The 16,625-nt window shown below is 49.2% G+C and overlaps 1 protein-coding gene across 1 annotated transcript in view; it reads left to right on the top strand.

The window, feature by feature from the left end:
* Positions 1 to 16,625, top strand: part of LOC149467462 (transient receptor potential cation channel subfamily M member 2-like) — a 342,560-nt gene that overhangs the window by 246,443 nt on the left and 79,492 nt on the right. Inside the window, exons 23-24 of the mRNA XM_089671623.1 lie at positions 10,544 to 10,725; positions 16,031 to 16,130. Coding sequence (XP_089527749.1) covers positions 10,544 to 10,725; positions 16,031 to 16,130 — 282 coding nt within the window. The remainder of the gene's footprint in view (positions 1 to 10,543; positions 10,726 to 16,030; positions 16,131 to 16,625) is intronic.

Here is a 16,625-nt window from a genome sequence, read left to right as displayed (position 1 = left end):
CACAGCGCACTCCTGAACTCTGCACTCTGTACACAGTGCACCCCTAAACTCTGCACTCTGTACACAGTGCACCCCTAAACTCTGTACACAGTGCACCCCTAATCTCTGTACACAGTGCACCCCTAAACTCTGCACTCTGTACACAGCACACTCCTGAACTCTGCACTCTGTACACAGCGCACTCCTGTACTCTGCACTCTGTATACAGCACACCCCTAAACTCTGCACTCTGTACACAGTGCACCCCTAAACTCTGCACTCTGTACACAGCGCACTCCTGAACTCTGCACTCTGTACACAGCGCACTCCTGAACTCTGCACTCTGTACACAGCGCACTCCTGAACTCTGCACTCTGTACACAGCGCACTCCTGAACTCTGCACTGAGTACACAGCGCACTCCTGAACTCTGCTCTCTGTACACAGCGCACTCCTGAACTCTGCACTGTGTACACAGCGCACTCCTGAACTCTGCACTCTGTACACAGTGCACTCCTGAACTCTGCACTCTGTACACAGCGCACCCCTAAACTCTGCACTCTGTACACAACACACTTCTGAACTCTGCACTCTGTACACAGCGCACTCCTGAACTCTGCACTCTGTACACAGCGCACTCCTGAACTCTGCACTCTGTACACAGCGCACTCCTGAACTCTGCACTCTGTACACAGCGCACTCCTGAATTCTGCACTGTGTACACAGCGCACTCCTGTACTCTGCACTCTGTATACAGCACACCCCTAAACTCTGCACTCTGTACATAGTGCACCCCTAAACTCTGCACTCTGTACACAGTGCACCCCTAAACTCTGCACTCTGTACACAGTGCACCCCTAAACTCTGTACACAGTGCACCCCTAATCTCTGTACACAGTGCACCCCTAAACTCTGCACTCTGTACACAGCACACTCCTGAACTCTGCACTCTGTACACAGCGCACTCCTGTACTCTGCACTCTGTATACAGCACACCCCTAAGCTCTGCACTCTGTACACAGTGCACCCCTAAACTCTGCACTCTGTACACAGCGCACTCCTGAACTCTGCACTCTGTACACAGCGCACTCCTGAACTCTGCACTCTGTACACAGCGCACTCCTGAACTCTGCACTCTGTACACAGCGCACTCCTGAACTCTGCACTGAGTACACAGCGCACTCCTGAACTCTGCACTCTGTACACAGCGCACTCCTGAACTCTGCACTGTGAACACAGCGCACTCCTGAACTCTGCTCTCTGTACACAGCGCACTCCTGAACTCTGCACTGTGTACACAGCGCACTCCTGAACTCTGCACTCTGTACACAGCACACTCCTGAACTCTGCACTCTGTACACAGCGCACTCCTGAACTCTGCACTGAGTACACAGCGCACTCCTGAACTCTGCACTCTGTACACAGCGCACTCCTGAACTCTGCACTCTGTACACAGAGCACTCCTGAACTCTGCACTCTGTACACAGCGCACTCCTGAACTCTGCACTCTGTACACAGTGCACCCCTAAACTCTGCACTCTGTACACAGTGCACCCCTAAACTCTGTACACAGTGCACCCCTAATCTCTGTACACAGTGCACCCCTAAACTCTGCACTCTGTACACAGCACACTCCTGAACTCTGCACTCTGTACACAGCGCACTCCTGTACTCTGCACTCTGTACACAGCGCACCCCTAAACTCTGCACTCTGTACACAGTGCACCCCTAAACTCTGCACTCTGTACACAGCGCACTCCTGAACTCTGCACTCTGTACACAGCGCACTCCTGAACTCTGCACTCTGTACACAGCGCACTCCTGAACTCTGCACTCTGTACACAGCGCACTCCTGAACTCTGCACTGAGTACACAGCGCACTCCTGAACTCTGCACTCTGTACACAGCGCACTCCTGAACTCTGCACTGTGAACACAGCGCACTCCTGAACTCTGCTCTCTGTACACAGCGCACTCCTGAACTCTGCACTGTGTACACAGCGCACTCCTGAACTCTGCACTCTGTACACAGTGCACTCCTGAACTCTGCACTCTGTACACAGCGCACCCCTAAACTCTGCACTCTGTACACAACACACTTCTGAACTCTGCACTCTGTACACAGCGCACTCCTGAACTCTGCACTCTGTACACAGCACACTCCTGAACTCTGCACTCTGTACACAGCGCACTCCTGAATTCTGCACTGTGTACACAGCGCACTCCTGTACTCTGCACTCTGTATACAGCACACCCCTAAACTCTGCACTCTGTACATAGTGCACCCCTAAACTCTGCACTCTGTACACAGGACACTCCTGAACTCTGCACTCTGTACACAGCGCACTCCTGAACTCTGCACTCTGTACATAGTGCACCCCTAAACTCTGCACTCTGTACACAGGACACTCCTGAACTCTGCACTCTGTACACAGCACACTCCTGAACTCTGCACTCTGTACACAGCGCACTCCTGAACTCTGCACTGAGTACACAGCGCACTCCTGAACTCTGCACTCTGTACACAGCGCACTCCTGAACTCTGCACTCTGTACACAGCACACTCCTGTACTCTGCACTCTGTACACAGCACACTCCTGAACTCTGCACTCTGTACACAGCGCACCCCTAAACTCTTCACTATGTACACAGTGCACCCCTAATCTCTGTACACAGTGCACCCCTAAACTCTGCACTCTGTACACAGCACACTCCTGAACTCTGCACTCTGTACACAGCGCACTCCTGTACTCTGCACTCTGTATACAGCACACCCCTAAACTCTGCACTCTGTACACAGTGCACCCCTAAACTCTGCACTCTGTACACAGCGCACTCCTGAACTCTGCACTCTGTACACAGCGCACTCCTGAACTCTGCACTCTGTACACAGCGCACTCCTGAACTCTGCACTCTGTACACAGCGCACTCCTGAACTCTGCACTGAGTACACAGCGCACTCCTGAACTCTGCACTCTGTACACAGCGCACTCCTGAACTCTGCACTGTGAACACAGCGCACTCCTGAACTCTGCTCTCTGTACACAGCGCACTCCTGAACTCTGCACTGTGTACACAGCGCACTCCTGAACTCTGCACTCTGTACACAGCGCACTCCTGAACTCTGCACTCTGTACACAGCGCACTCCTGAACTCTGCACTCTGTACACAGCGCACTCCTGAACTCTGCACTCTGTACACAGTGCACTCCTGAACTCTGCACTCTGTACACAGCGCACCCCTAAACTCTGCACTCTGTACACAACACACTTCTGAACTCTGCACTCTGTACACAGCGCACTCCTGAACTCTGCTTTCTGTACACAGCACACTCCTGAACTCTGCACTCTGTACACAGCGCACTCCTGAATTCTGCACTGTGTACACAGCGCACTCCTGTACTCTGCACTCTGTATACAGCACACCCCTAAACTCTGCACTCTGTACACAGTGCACCCCTAAACTCTGCACTCTGTACACAGCACACTCCTGAACTCTGCACTCTGTACACAGCGCACTCCTGAACTCTGCACTCTGTACACAGCGCACCCCTAAACTCTGCACTCTGTACACAGCGCACCCCTAAACTTTGCACTCTGTACACAGCGCACTCCTGAACTCTGCACTCTGTACACAGCGCACTCCTGAACTCTGCACTCTGTACACAGCGCACCCCTAAACTCTGCACTCTGTACACAACACACTTCTGAACTCTGCACTCTGTACACAGCGCACTCCTGAACTCTGCATTCTGTACACAGCGCACTCCTGAACTCTGCACTCTGTACACAGCGCACTCCTGAACTCTGCACTGTGTACACAGCGCACTCCTGTAGTCTGCACTCTGTATACAGCACACCCCTAAATTCTGCACTCTGTACAAAGTGCACCCCTAAACTCTGCACTCTGTACACAGCACACTCCTGAACTCTGCACTCTGTACACAGCGCACTCCTGAACTCTGCACTGTGTACACAGTGCACTCCTGAACTCTGCACTCTGTACACAGTGCACTCCTGAACTCTGCACTCTGTACACAGAGCACTCCTGAACTCTGCACTCTGTACACAGTGCACCCCTAAACTCTGTACACAGTGCACCCCTAAACTCTGCACTCTGTACACAGCGCACTCCTGAACTCTGCACTCTGTACACAGCACACTCCTGAACTCTGCACTCTGTACACAGCGCACTCCTGAACTCTGCACTCTGAACACAGTGCACCCCTAAACTCTGCACTCTGTACACAGCGCACTCCTGTACTCTGCACTCTGTATACAGCACACTCCTGTACTCTGCACTCTGTATACAGCACACCCCTGTACTCTGCACTCTGTGCACAGCACACTCCTGAACTCTGCACTCTGTACACAGCGCACTCCTGAACTCTGCACTCTGTACACAGTGCACCCCTAAACTCTTCACTATGTACACAGTGCACCCCGAAACTCTGCACTCTGTACACAGTGCACCCCTAAACTCTGTACACAGTGCACCCCTAAACTCTGCACTCTGTACACAGCACACTCCTGAACTCTGCACTCTGTACACAGTGCACTCCTGAACTCTGCACTCTGTACACAGCGCACCCCTAAACTCTGCACTCTGTACACAACACACTTCTGAACTCTGCACTCTGTACACAGCGCACTCCTGAACTCTGCACTCTGTACACAGCGCACTCCTGAACTCTGCACTCTGTACACAGTGCACTCCTGAATTCTGCACTGTGTACACAGCACACTCCTGTACTCTGCACTCTGTATACAGCGCACCCCTAAACTCTGCACTCTGTACACAGCGCACCCCTAAACTCTGCACTCTGTACACAGCGCACTCCTGAACTCTGCACTCTGTACACAGTGCACTCCTGAACTCTGCACTCTGTACACAGCGCACCCCTAAACTCTGCACTCTGTACACAACACACTTCTGAACTCTGCACTCTGTACACAGCGCACTCCTGAACTCTGCACTCTGTACACAGCGCACTCCTGAACTCTGCACTCTGTACACAGCGCACTCCTGAATTCTGCACTGTGTACACAGTGCACTCCTGTACTCTGCACTCTGTATACAGCACACCCCTAAACTCTGCACTCTGTACACAGTGCACCCCTAAACTCTGCACTCTGTACACAGGACACTCCTGAACTCTGCACTCTGTACACAGCGCACTCCTGAACTCTGCACTCTGTACACAGTGCACCCCTAAACTCTGCACTCTGTACACAGTGCACCCCTAAACTCTGTACACAGTGCACCCCTAATCTCTGTACACAGTGCACCCCTAAACTCTGCACTCTGTACACAGCACACTCCTGAACTCTGCACTCTGTACACAGCGCACTCCTGTACTCTGCACTCTGTATACAGCACACCCCTAAACTCTGCACTCTGTACACAGTGCACCCCTAAACTCTGCACTCTGTACACAGCGCACTCCTGAACTCTGCACTCTGTACACAGCGCACTCCTGAACTCTGCACTCTGTACACAGCGCACTCCTGAACTCTGCACTCTGTACACAGCGCACTCCTGAACTCTGCACTGAGTACACAGCGCACTCCTGAACTCTGCACTCTGTACACAGCGCACTCCTGAACTCTGCACTGTGAACACAGCGCACTCCTGAACTCTGCTCTCTGTACACAGCGCACTCCTGAACTCTGCACTGTGTACACAGCGCACTCCTGAACTCTGCACTCTGTACACAGTGCACTCCTGAACTCTGCACTCTGTACACAGCGCACCCCTAAACTCTGCACTCTGTACACAACACACTTCTGAACTCTGCACTCTGTACACAGCGCACTCCTGAACTCTGCACTCTGTACACAGCGCACTCCTGAACTCTGCACTCTGTACACAGCGCACTCCTGAACTCTGCACTCTGTACACAGCGCACTCCTGAATTCTGCACTGTGTACACAGCGCACTCCTGTACTCTGCACTCTGTATACAGCACACCCCTAAACTCTGCACTCTGTACATAGTGCACCCCTAAACTCTGCACTCTGTACACAGTGCACCCCTAAACTCTGCACTCTGTACACAGTGCACCCCTAAACTCTGTACACAGTGCACCCCTAATCTCTGTACACAGTGCACCCCTAAACTCTGCACTCTGTACACAGCACACTCCTGAACTCTGCACTCTGTACACAGCGCACTCCTGTACTCTGCACTCTGTATACAGCACACCCCTAAGCTCTGCACTCTGTACACAGTGCACCCCTAAACTCTGCACTCTGTACACAGCGCACTCCTGAACTCTGCACTCTGTACACAGCGCACTCCTGAACTCTGCACTCTGTACACAGCGCACTCCTGAACTCTGCACTCTGTACACAGCGCACTCCTGAACTCTGCACTGAGTACACAGCGCACTCCTGAACTCTGCACTCTGTACACAGCGCACTCCTGAACTCTGCACTGTGAACACAGCGCACTCCTGAACTCTGCTCTCTGTACACAGCGCACTCCTGAACTCTGCACTGTGTACACAGCGCACTCCTGAACTCTGCACTCTGTACACAGCACACTCCTGAACTCTGCACTCTGTACACAGCGCACTCCTGAACTCTGCACTGAGTACACAGCGCACTCCTGAACTCTGCACTCTGTACACAGCGCACTCCTGAACTCTGCACTCTGTACACAGAGCACTCCTGAACTCTGCACTCTGTACACAGCGCACTCCTGAACTCTGCACTCTGTACACAGTGCACCCCTAAACTCTGCACTCTGTACACAGTGCACCCCTAAACTCTGTACACAGTGCACCCCTAATCTCTGTACACAGTGCACCCCTAAACTCTGCACTCTGTACACAGCACACTCCTGAACTCTGCACTCTGTACACAGCGCACTCCTGTACTCTGCACTCTGTACACAGCGCACCCCTAAACTCTGCACTCTGTACACAGTGCACCCCTAAACTCTGCACTCTGTACACAGCGCACTCCTGAACTCTGCACTCTGTACACAGCGCACTCCTGAACTCTGCACTCTGTACACAGCGCACTCCTGAACTCTGCACTCTGTACACAGCGCACTCCTGAACTCTGCACTGTGAACACAGCGCACTCCTGAACTCTGCTCTCTGTACACAGCGCACTCCTGAACTCTGCACTGTGTACACAGCGCACTCCTGAACTCTGCACTCTGTACACAGTGCACTCCTGAACTCTGCACTCTGTACACAGCGCACCCCTAAACTCTGCACTCTGTACACAACACACTTCTGAACTCTGCACTCTGTACACAGCGCACTCCTGAACTCTGCACTCTGTACACAGCACACTCCTGAACTCTGCACTCTGTACACAGCGCACTCCTGAATTCTGCACTGTGTACACAGCGCACTCCTGTACTCTGCACTCTGTATACAGCACACCCCTAAACTCTGCACTCTGTACATAGTGCACCCCTAAACTCTGCACTCTGTACACAGGACACTCCTGAACTCTGCACTCTGTACACAGCGCACTCCTGAACTCTGCACTCTGTACATAGTGCACCCCTAAACTCTGCACTCTGTACACAGGACACTCCTGAACTCTGCACTCTGTACACAGCACACTCCTGAACTCTGCACTCTGTACACAGCGCACTCCTGAACTCTGCACTGAGTACACAGCGCACTCCTGAACTCTGCACTCTGTACACAGCGCACTCCTGAACTCTGCACTCTGTACACAGCACACTCCTGTACTCTGCACTCTGTACACAGCACACTCCTGAACTCTGCACTCTGTACACAGCGCACCCCTAAACTCTTCACTATGTACACAGTGCACCCCTAATCTCTGTACACAGTGCACCCCTAAACTCTGCACTCTGTACACAGCACACTCCTGAACTCTGCACTCTGTACACAGCGCACTCCTGTACTCTGCACTCTGTATACAGCACACCCCTAAACTCTGCACTCTGTACACAGTGCACCCCTAAACTCTGCACTCTGTACACAGCGCACTCCTGAACTCTGCACTCTGTACACAGCGCACTCCTGAACTCTGCACTCTGTACACAGCGCACTCCTGAACTCTGCACTCTGTACACAGCGCACTCCTGAACTCTGCACTGAGTACACAGCGCACTCCTGAACTCTGCACTCTGTACACAGCGCACTCCTGAACTCTGCACTGTGAACACAGCGCACTCCTGAACTCTGCTCTCTGTACACAGCGCACTCCTGAACTCTGCACTGTGTACACAGCGCACTCCTGAACTCTGCACTCTGTACACAGCGCACTCCTGAACTCTGCACTCTGTACACAGCGCACTCCTGAACTCTGCACTCTGTACACAGCGCACTCCTGAACTCTGCACTGAGTACACAGCGCACTCCTGAACTCTGCACTCTGTACACAGCGCACTCCTGAACTCTGCACTGTGAACACAGCGCACTCCTGAACTCTGCTCTCTGTACACAGCGCACTCCTGAACTCTGCACTGTGTACACAGCGCACTCCTGAACTCTGCACTCTGTACACAGTGCACTCCTGAACTCTGCACTCTGTACACAGCGCACTCCTGAACTCTGCACTGTGTACACAGCGCACTCCTGAACTCTGCACTCTGTACACAGCGCACTCCTGAACTCTGCACTCTGTACACAGCGCACTCCTGAACTCTGCACTCTGTACACAGCGCACTCCTGAACTCTGCACTGAGTACACAGCGCACTCCTGAACTCTGCACTCTGTACACAGCGCACTCCTGAACTCTGCACTGTGAACACAGCGCACTCCTGAACTCTGCTCTCTGTACACAGCGCACTCCTGAACTCTGCACTGTGTACACAGCGCACTCCTGAACTCTGCACTCTGTACACAGTGCACTCCTGAACTCTGCACTCTGTACACAGCGCACCCCTAAACTCTGCACTCTGTACACAACACACTTCTGAACTCTGCACTCTGTACACAGCGCACTCCTGAACTCTGCTTTCTGTACACAGCACACTCCTGAACTCTGCACTCTGTACACAGCGCACTCCTGAATTCTGCACTGTGTACACAGCGCACTCCTGTACTCTGCACTCTGTATACAGCACACCCCTAAACTCTGCACTCTGTACATAGTGCACCCCTAAACTCTGCACTCTGTACACAGGACACTCCTGAACTCTGCACTCTGTACACAGCGCACTCCTGAACTCTGCACTCTGTACACAGTGCACCCCTAAACTCTGCACTCTGTACACAGTGCACCCCTAAACTCTGCACTCTGTACACAGTGCACCCCTAAACTCTGTACACAGTGCACCCCTAATCTCTGTACACAGTGCACCCCTAATCTCTGTACACAGTGCACCCCTAAACTCTGCACTCTGTACACAGCACACTCCTGAACTCTGCACTCTGTACACAGCGCACTCCTGTACTCTGCACTCTGTATACAGCACACCCCTGTACTCTGCACTCTGTACACAGTGCACCCCTAAACTCTGCACTCTGTACACAGCGCACTCCTGAACTCTGCACTCTGTACACAGCGCACTCCTGAACTCTGCACTCTGTACACAGCGCACTCCTGAACTCTGCACTCTGTACACAGCGCACTCCTGAACTCTGCACTGAGTACACAGCGCACTCCTGAACTCTGCACTCTGTACACAGCGCACTCCTGAACTCTGCACTGTGAACACAGCGCACTCCTGAACTCTGCTCTCTGTACACAGCTCACTCCTGAACTCTGCACTGTGTACACAGCGCACTCCTGAACTCTGCACTCTGTACACAGCACACTCCTGAACTCTGCACTCTGTACACAGCGCACTCCTGAACTCTGCACTCTGTACACAGCGCACTCCTGAACTCTGCACTCTGTACACAGCGCACTCCTGAACTCTGCACTGTGTACACAGCGCACTCCTGAACTCTGCACTCTGTACACAGCGCACTCCTGAACTCTGCACTCTGTACACAGAGCACTCCTGAACTCTGCACTCTGTACACAGCGCACTCCTGAACTCTGCACTCTGTACACAGCACACTCCTGAACTCTGCACTCTGTACACAGCGCACTCCTGAACTCTGCACTGAGTACACAGCGCACTCCTGAACTCTGCACTCTGTACACAGCGCACTCCTGAACTCTGCACTGTGTACACAGCGCACTCCTGAACTCTGCACTCTGTACACAGCGCACTCCTGAACTCTGCACTCTGTACACAGAGCACTCCTGAACTCTGCACTCTGTACACAGCGCACTCCTGAACTCTGCACTCTGTACACAGAGCACTCCTGAACTCTGCACTCTGTACACAACGCACTCCTGAACTCTACACTCTGTACACAGCATAATCCTGAACTCTGTACGTAGCAAAATCCCAACCATACTGCTGATGCAGCCAGCAATGAAATTGAGTATGACACTCCTGCTTTAAAGAAATAAATGCAAGCTCAAAAGCCATGATCTTCTTCAAAACTCAGAGTTGCATTTCTTAAATAATTCAGCATGTTTCAGTAGCTGAATTTGTGAGATTATAAAAAAATATATTTTAAAATGCCGATAGCATTGGAGGGTAACCACATTTTCTTTCCTGTCTGACAGTTACACATTCGCAGATGTCGAAAAGAACGTGGATCAGGTCTGGAAATTCCACCGTTTTGGTCTCATTAAAGAATATAATGAGAGTCCCGATGCTCCTCCTCCATTCATCCTACTCACTCACTTATATATTCTCCTGAAACACGGCATTTGTGGATATCAAGCCAGGGGCCACAAAGTTCTAAGTAAGTGTGCTAATAAAGCTAAACCCAGACCTAACCACCGAGGCCTCTGCCATTGTGCTCCTTCCATGTGGGAGCTGGTTTGGGATGACCAGATGTTTGGGATAAACCAAACATCAACTTGGGTTAAGAAGCTACAGTTGCATGATGGGGCATAAATGCTATTCTGGACTCCTGAAGCTTTCAGTCATCAATGTTCACATTCAAATTTCTCCCAACACATTTGTGTTCCTTCTTGATTGTACAGAACACATGGACATCCGTACACAGGGCTGCTAATAAGGGGGTACCTCTGGGCCTCCTGTAGGGGGCCCTGGCCCTGTCACTTTGATAGAAGGGCCCGGCAAGCTGGCAGATCCAGGTTTCTGCATGCTTACTTTAGCAGCCAATAGTACTGCTTATCTAAGTATGGGGGTGGGACAAGACAAATGCACTGCACTGGCTGCAGCAACAGTTGCTCCTCCTCCCACCCATCCTTAGCCAATCCGCAACCCCCTCCCACCTTCTCCAGCTTGCCACATTTGACTGTATATGGAAGATGCTGTTGGCTGGAGCAGGGCTGAATGGGGGCGCTGGGAGGGAAGACACAAACCTGAAGCCCTGGACCTACAAGAAGAAGGCACAATCAGAAACAATGGTGTCACTGATCACTTGTAATGCTGGCCGATCTTATCCATGTGTGCAGGCAGCGTGCAGCTTATGCAGGCCATAGATGGGCCGTTTATCAGATGAATCTTCGTCCGCACGATAAATCGGCCGATATTCACGCCGTTAGTGGGGCCAGCCCATCGGCCGTTTTTTAATGGATCTTCTTGTTTATTTTTATTGGTTATGCTGGAAAATCCACAAAAAATGGGCGATGGGCTGGCCCAGCTAACGGTGTGAATATCGGTTGATTTTTCGTGGACAATGGTGGCAACATTGGCAACGGCACGGACCGATTTTTTGTTTATCGGCCGACAATTCGGCCAATAAACAACCCATCTATGGCTAGCCTAATGCAGGCCATAGATGGGGAGAAAACCGGCTGATTTTTCTTTAAAAAACTAAAAATTAGTTGTTCAATCGGCCGACGTTACTAGGAACAGTAAAAAAAAATTGGCCGATTTTCATCCCGTCTACAACTGGCAAAAAGTGTCCCTGCAGAGAGCTCTGCTATTTCATTGACAGTTCTTTGACATTTATAGCAGCTGCAACATTGTATCTATTTGTATCCATTTTACAGATGTTTTTATTCGGAAACAAATAGATACAATGTTGCAGCAGCTATAAATGTCAAAGAACTGTCAAAAAAATAGTGGAGCTCTCTGCAGGGACACTTTTTGCCGCACTGGAATTCTTCTTCATCCTCTTTTTCTTCTTCATCCTCTTCTTCTTCATCTTCATCCTCTTCTTCTTCATCTTCTTCTTCCTCTTCTTCTTCATCCTCTTCTTCATCCTCTTCTTCTTCTTCTTCTTCCTCTTCTTCTTCTTCTTCCTCTTCTTCATCTTCTTCTTCATCTTCTTCATCCTCTTCTTCATCCTCTTCTTCATCTTCTTCATCCTCTTCTTCTTCTTCATTCTCTTCTTCATTCTCATCCTCTTCTTCTTCCTCTTCTTCTTCCTCTTCTTCTTCTTCTTCTTTATCCTCTTCTTCTTCTTCCTCTTCATCCTCTTCCTCTTCTTCCTCTTCATCCTCTTCTTCTTCATCACCCTCTTCTTCTTCTTCTTCTTCTTCATCCTCTTCTTCTTCATCCTCTTCTTCTTCATCCTCTTCTTCTTCATCATCCTCTTCTTCTTCTTCATCCTCTTCTTCTTCATCATCATCTTCTTCTTCTTCATCCTCTTCTTCTTCATCATCCTCTTCTTCTTCTTCTTCTTCCTCTTCTTCTTCATCCTCTTCTTCTTCTTCTTCCTCTTCATCCTCTTCTTCTTCTTCCTCTTCATCCTCTTCTTCTTCTTCCTCTTCATCATCTTCCTCTTCATCCTCTTCTTCTTCTTCTTCATCTTCTTCTTCTTCATCCTCTTCTTCTTCATCCTCTTCTTCATCATCCTCTTCCTCTTCTTCATCCTCTTCTTCATCATCCTCTTCCTCTTCTTCTTCTTCTTCATCATCCTCTTCATCTTTTTCTTCTTCATCCTCTTCTTCTTCATCATCTTTTTCTTCTTCATCCTCTTCTCCTTCTTCTTATTCATCCTCTTCTTCTTCATCCTCTTCTTCTTCTTCTTCTTTGTCCTCTTCTTCTTCATCCTCTTCTTCTTATTCATCATCCTCTTCTTCTTATTCATCATCCTCTTCTTCTTCTTCTTCATCATCCTCTTCTTCTTCATCCTCTTCTTCTTCTTCTTCATCCTCTTCTTCTTCTTCATCCTCTTCTTCTTCTTCATTATCCTCTTTTTCTTCTTCATCCTCTTCATCTTCATCCTCTTCATCTTCATCCTCTTCTTCTTCCTCTTCCCCTTCAGCCTCTTCTTCTTCCTCTTCTTCTTCATCCTCTTCTTCTTATTCTTCCTCTTCTTCATCCTCTTCATCTTCTTCTTCTTCATCATGCTCTTCTTCTTCTTCATCCTCTTCTTCTTCTTCTTCATCCTCTTCTTCATTTTCATCCTCGTCTTCTTCTTCCTCTTCATCCTCTTCCTCTTCATCCTCTTCTTCTTCATCATCCTCTTCTTCTTCCTCTTCTTCTTCATCCTCTTCTTCTTCTTCATTATCCTCCTTTTTCTTCTTCTTCTTCATCCTCTTCCTCTTCATCCTCTTCCTCTTCTTCTTCATCCTCTTCCTCTTCTTCTTCATCCTCTTCTTCTTCTTCTTCATCCTCTTCTTCTTCTTCTTCATCATCTTCTTCTTCATCCTCATCTTCTTCTTCATCATCCTCTTCTTCTTCTTCATCCTCTTCTTTTTCTTCATCATCCTCTTCTTCTTCATCCTCTTCTTCTTCATCCTCATCTTCTTCTTCTTCATCCTCATCTTCTTCTTCATCCTCTTCTTATTCTTCATCATCATCCTCTTCTTCTTCTTCATCCTCTTCTTATTCTTCATCCTCTTCTTCTTCATCCTCTTCTTCTTCTTCTTCATCCTCTTCTTCTTCATCATCCTCGTCTTCTTTTTCATCCTCTTCTTCTTCTTCTTCATCATCCTCTTCTTCTTCTTCATCCTCCTCTTCTTCTTCATCCTCTTCTTCTTCTTCATCCTCTTCTTCTTCATCCTCTTCTTCATCTTCATCCTCCTCTTCTTCTTCATCCTCTTCTTCTTCATTATCCTATTTTTCTTCTTCATCCTCTTCTTTTTCTTCCTCTTCTTCTTCTTCCTCCTCTTCTTCTTCATCCTCATCTTCTTCTTCATCCTCTTCTTCTTCTTCATCATCCTCTTCTTCTTCATCCTCTTCTTCATCCTCATCTTCTTCTTCTTCCTCTTCTTCTTCATCCTCTTCTTCTTCAACCTCTTCTTTCTCTTCTTCTTCTTTATCCTCTTCTTCTCCTTCCTCTTCTTCTTCTTTCTATTCTTCTTCTTCTTCTTCATCCTCTTCTTCTCCTTCTTCTTCATCCGCTTCTTCATCTTCTTCTTCTTCTTCATCCTCTTCTTCTTCATCTTTTTGTCTTCCTCTTGCAGGTCACTGCTCATGCGCAGATTTTTTTTATCGGTAAAAAGATTGGCCGATTTGCCCATCATCGCCGAGAAAATCGTCCGATCAGCAAAATCGGCCACTTTTTTTCAAACTTTACCGATAAAAAAAATCTGCCAAAATACCGAAAAACGGCCGACCTATTAACCCACTAACAATCCGAAAATCGGCCGAATTTCGACCCATCTATGGCCAGCATTACACAAGATATATACAAGCCTCCCCTCTATAGTCTCTGACCGTCTCCTGTTGTATGTCTGCAGTCTCTGACAATCTCCTGTAGTATGTCTGCAGTCTCTGACCATCTCTTGTACTATGTCTGCAGTCTCTGCCTGTATCCTACGTCTGCAGTCTCTGACCATCTATTGTATTATGTATGTAGTTGCTGACTGTCTCCTGTAGTATGTCTGCATTCTCTGACTATCTCTTGTACTATGTTTGTAGTCTCTGACCATCTCCTGTAGTATGTCTGCAGTGTCTGACCATCTCCTGTACTATGTCTGCAGTCTCTGACCATCTCCTGTAGTATATCTGCAGTCTCTGACCATCTCCTGTAGTGTGTCTTCAGTCTCTGACCATCTTCTGTAGTATGTCTGCAGTCTCTGACCAGCTCCTGTAGTGTGTCTGCAGTCTCTGACCATCTCCTGTAGTGTCTGCAGTCTCTGACCATTTCCTGTAGTGTATCTGCAGTCTCTGACCATCTCCTGTAGTGTCTGCAGTCTCTGACCTTCTCCTGTAGTGTGTCTGCAGTCTCTGTCTCCTGTAGTGTGTCTGCAGTCTCTGACCATCTCCTGTAGTATGTCTGCAGTCTCTGACCATCTCCTGTAGTATGTCTGCAGTCTCTGACCATATCCTGTAGTATGTCTGCATTCTCTGACCATCTCCTGCAGTATGTCTGCAGTCTCTGACCATCTCCTGCAGTATGTCTGCAGTCTCTGACCATCTCCTGTAGTGTGTCTGCAGTCTCTGACCGTCTCCTGTACTATGTCTGCAGTCTCTGACCGTCTCCTGTACTATGTCTGCAGTCTCTGACTGTCTCCTGTAGTAAGTGCCTGGTAGGTGTAGAATAGAGGGACTTTTTTTCTAATCTGGCGTGCAGGCTGATTTGCACCACATGCTGGAGTCGCATATGTCAATGGTAAAATTAAGGGCCTTCCTCCTTCAGCAAGTAAGTGCTGAGGATAGGGCAGCTCAGTCTTAGGGAAATAGCAGCAAAACAGTGGCAGGCTCAGGCTGGCAGCTACCATCATTATCATCAGTGCAGCAGGCAGTGGCAGAGCAGAGGCAGAGCAGTGGCAGAGCAGAGGAAGAGCAGAGGCAGAGCAGTGGCAGAGCAGTGGCAGAGAAGAGGCAGAGCAGTGGCAGTGGTCAATCTCCAGGAGTCAGCACACAGAGGGATCATCTGCAGAAAATTCTCACAAAAGGTACAGTGAGATCAAAGTGTGCACTTACCTTTCCCCCATACCCTGCTGTTGCACATGATGAATTGTACAGTCAGCAGCCAAATGTTATTATCATCATCATCATCACACAGTACAGGAGGGGCCATGGGTGGGGTCAAGGGCAGGGTTGAAAGGGGCCCCATCAGGTAGGCTATCCAGGGCCCCATTATTTCTAAAAGCGGCCCTGTCCATACACTATTGACATTATTGTAATAAAAGCTTTGGATAACGACACTGATGATGCCACTTTCTACCTCCTGGTAGGGTTGAAGCTGGAAGAACAAAAAGAAATCTTGTTGCTCTCATGGGAATCCTTCATAAAGGACAACTACCAACAGATGAAAAAACAACAAGAAGCTGAAAGGTAAGATATATCATCTCTGCTGCCCTGCTTGCCGCAAAATTAACGAGTAACTACAGAGAGTGCTTTCATTTAAAACACTGGTGAGCCCAGGGCTGACTTATTCCCCTGTCAATATTAACATATTAGCTGCCAGGACATGTGCTGTGAATTGTTTATGGACTTTTAATGAACTACCCCTTCCCTATGTACATTTTTGCTAACTATACAGTAAGTCAGCCTTTTTCAACCAGGATGCCTTGAGGTTTCCTCAGGGGTACCTTGGCCAAATGTGTAAGAACTGGACAAACCTTGTATACTAGCCAGCGGGTGGATCAAGCCTGCCTTTTATTTACACAAAGCCGCAGGTTTTCATTGTACACCATTACGACCTTCTAGCCGATGGCATCCTGCCAACCAGTCACATCATCAGTTTATAAGGAGGATGTTGTTTGCCTCCACAGCATCCCTGTTTTTCCCTCCCTTGCCCCTCTCAGTGTTGGGGTCACATTAGCTCAG

This window comes from Staurois parvus, unplaced genomic scaffold (assembly GCF_062004578.1).
Source record: "Staurois parvus isolate SC_StPar_1 unplaced genomic scaffold, SC_StPar_1.0 ptg000109l, whole genome shotgun sequence".
NCBI lineage: Eukaryota > Metazoa > Chordata > Amphibia > Anura > Ranidae > Staurois > Staurois parvus.
This window is presented reverse-complemented; position numbering and strand designations above follow the sequence as displayed.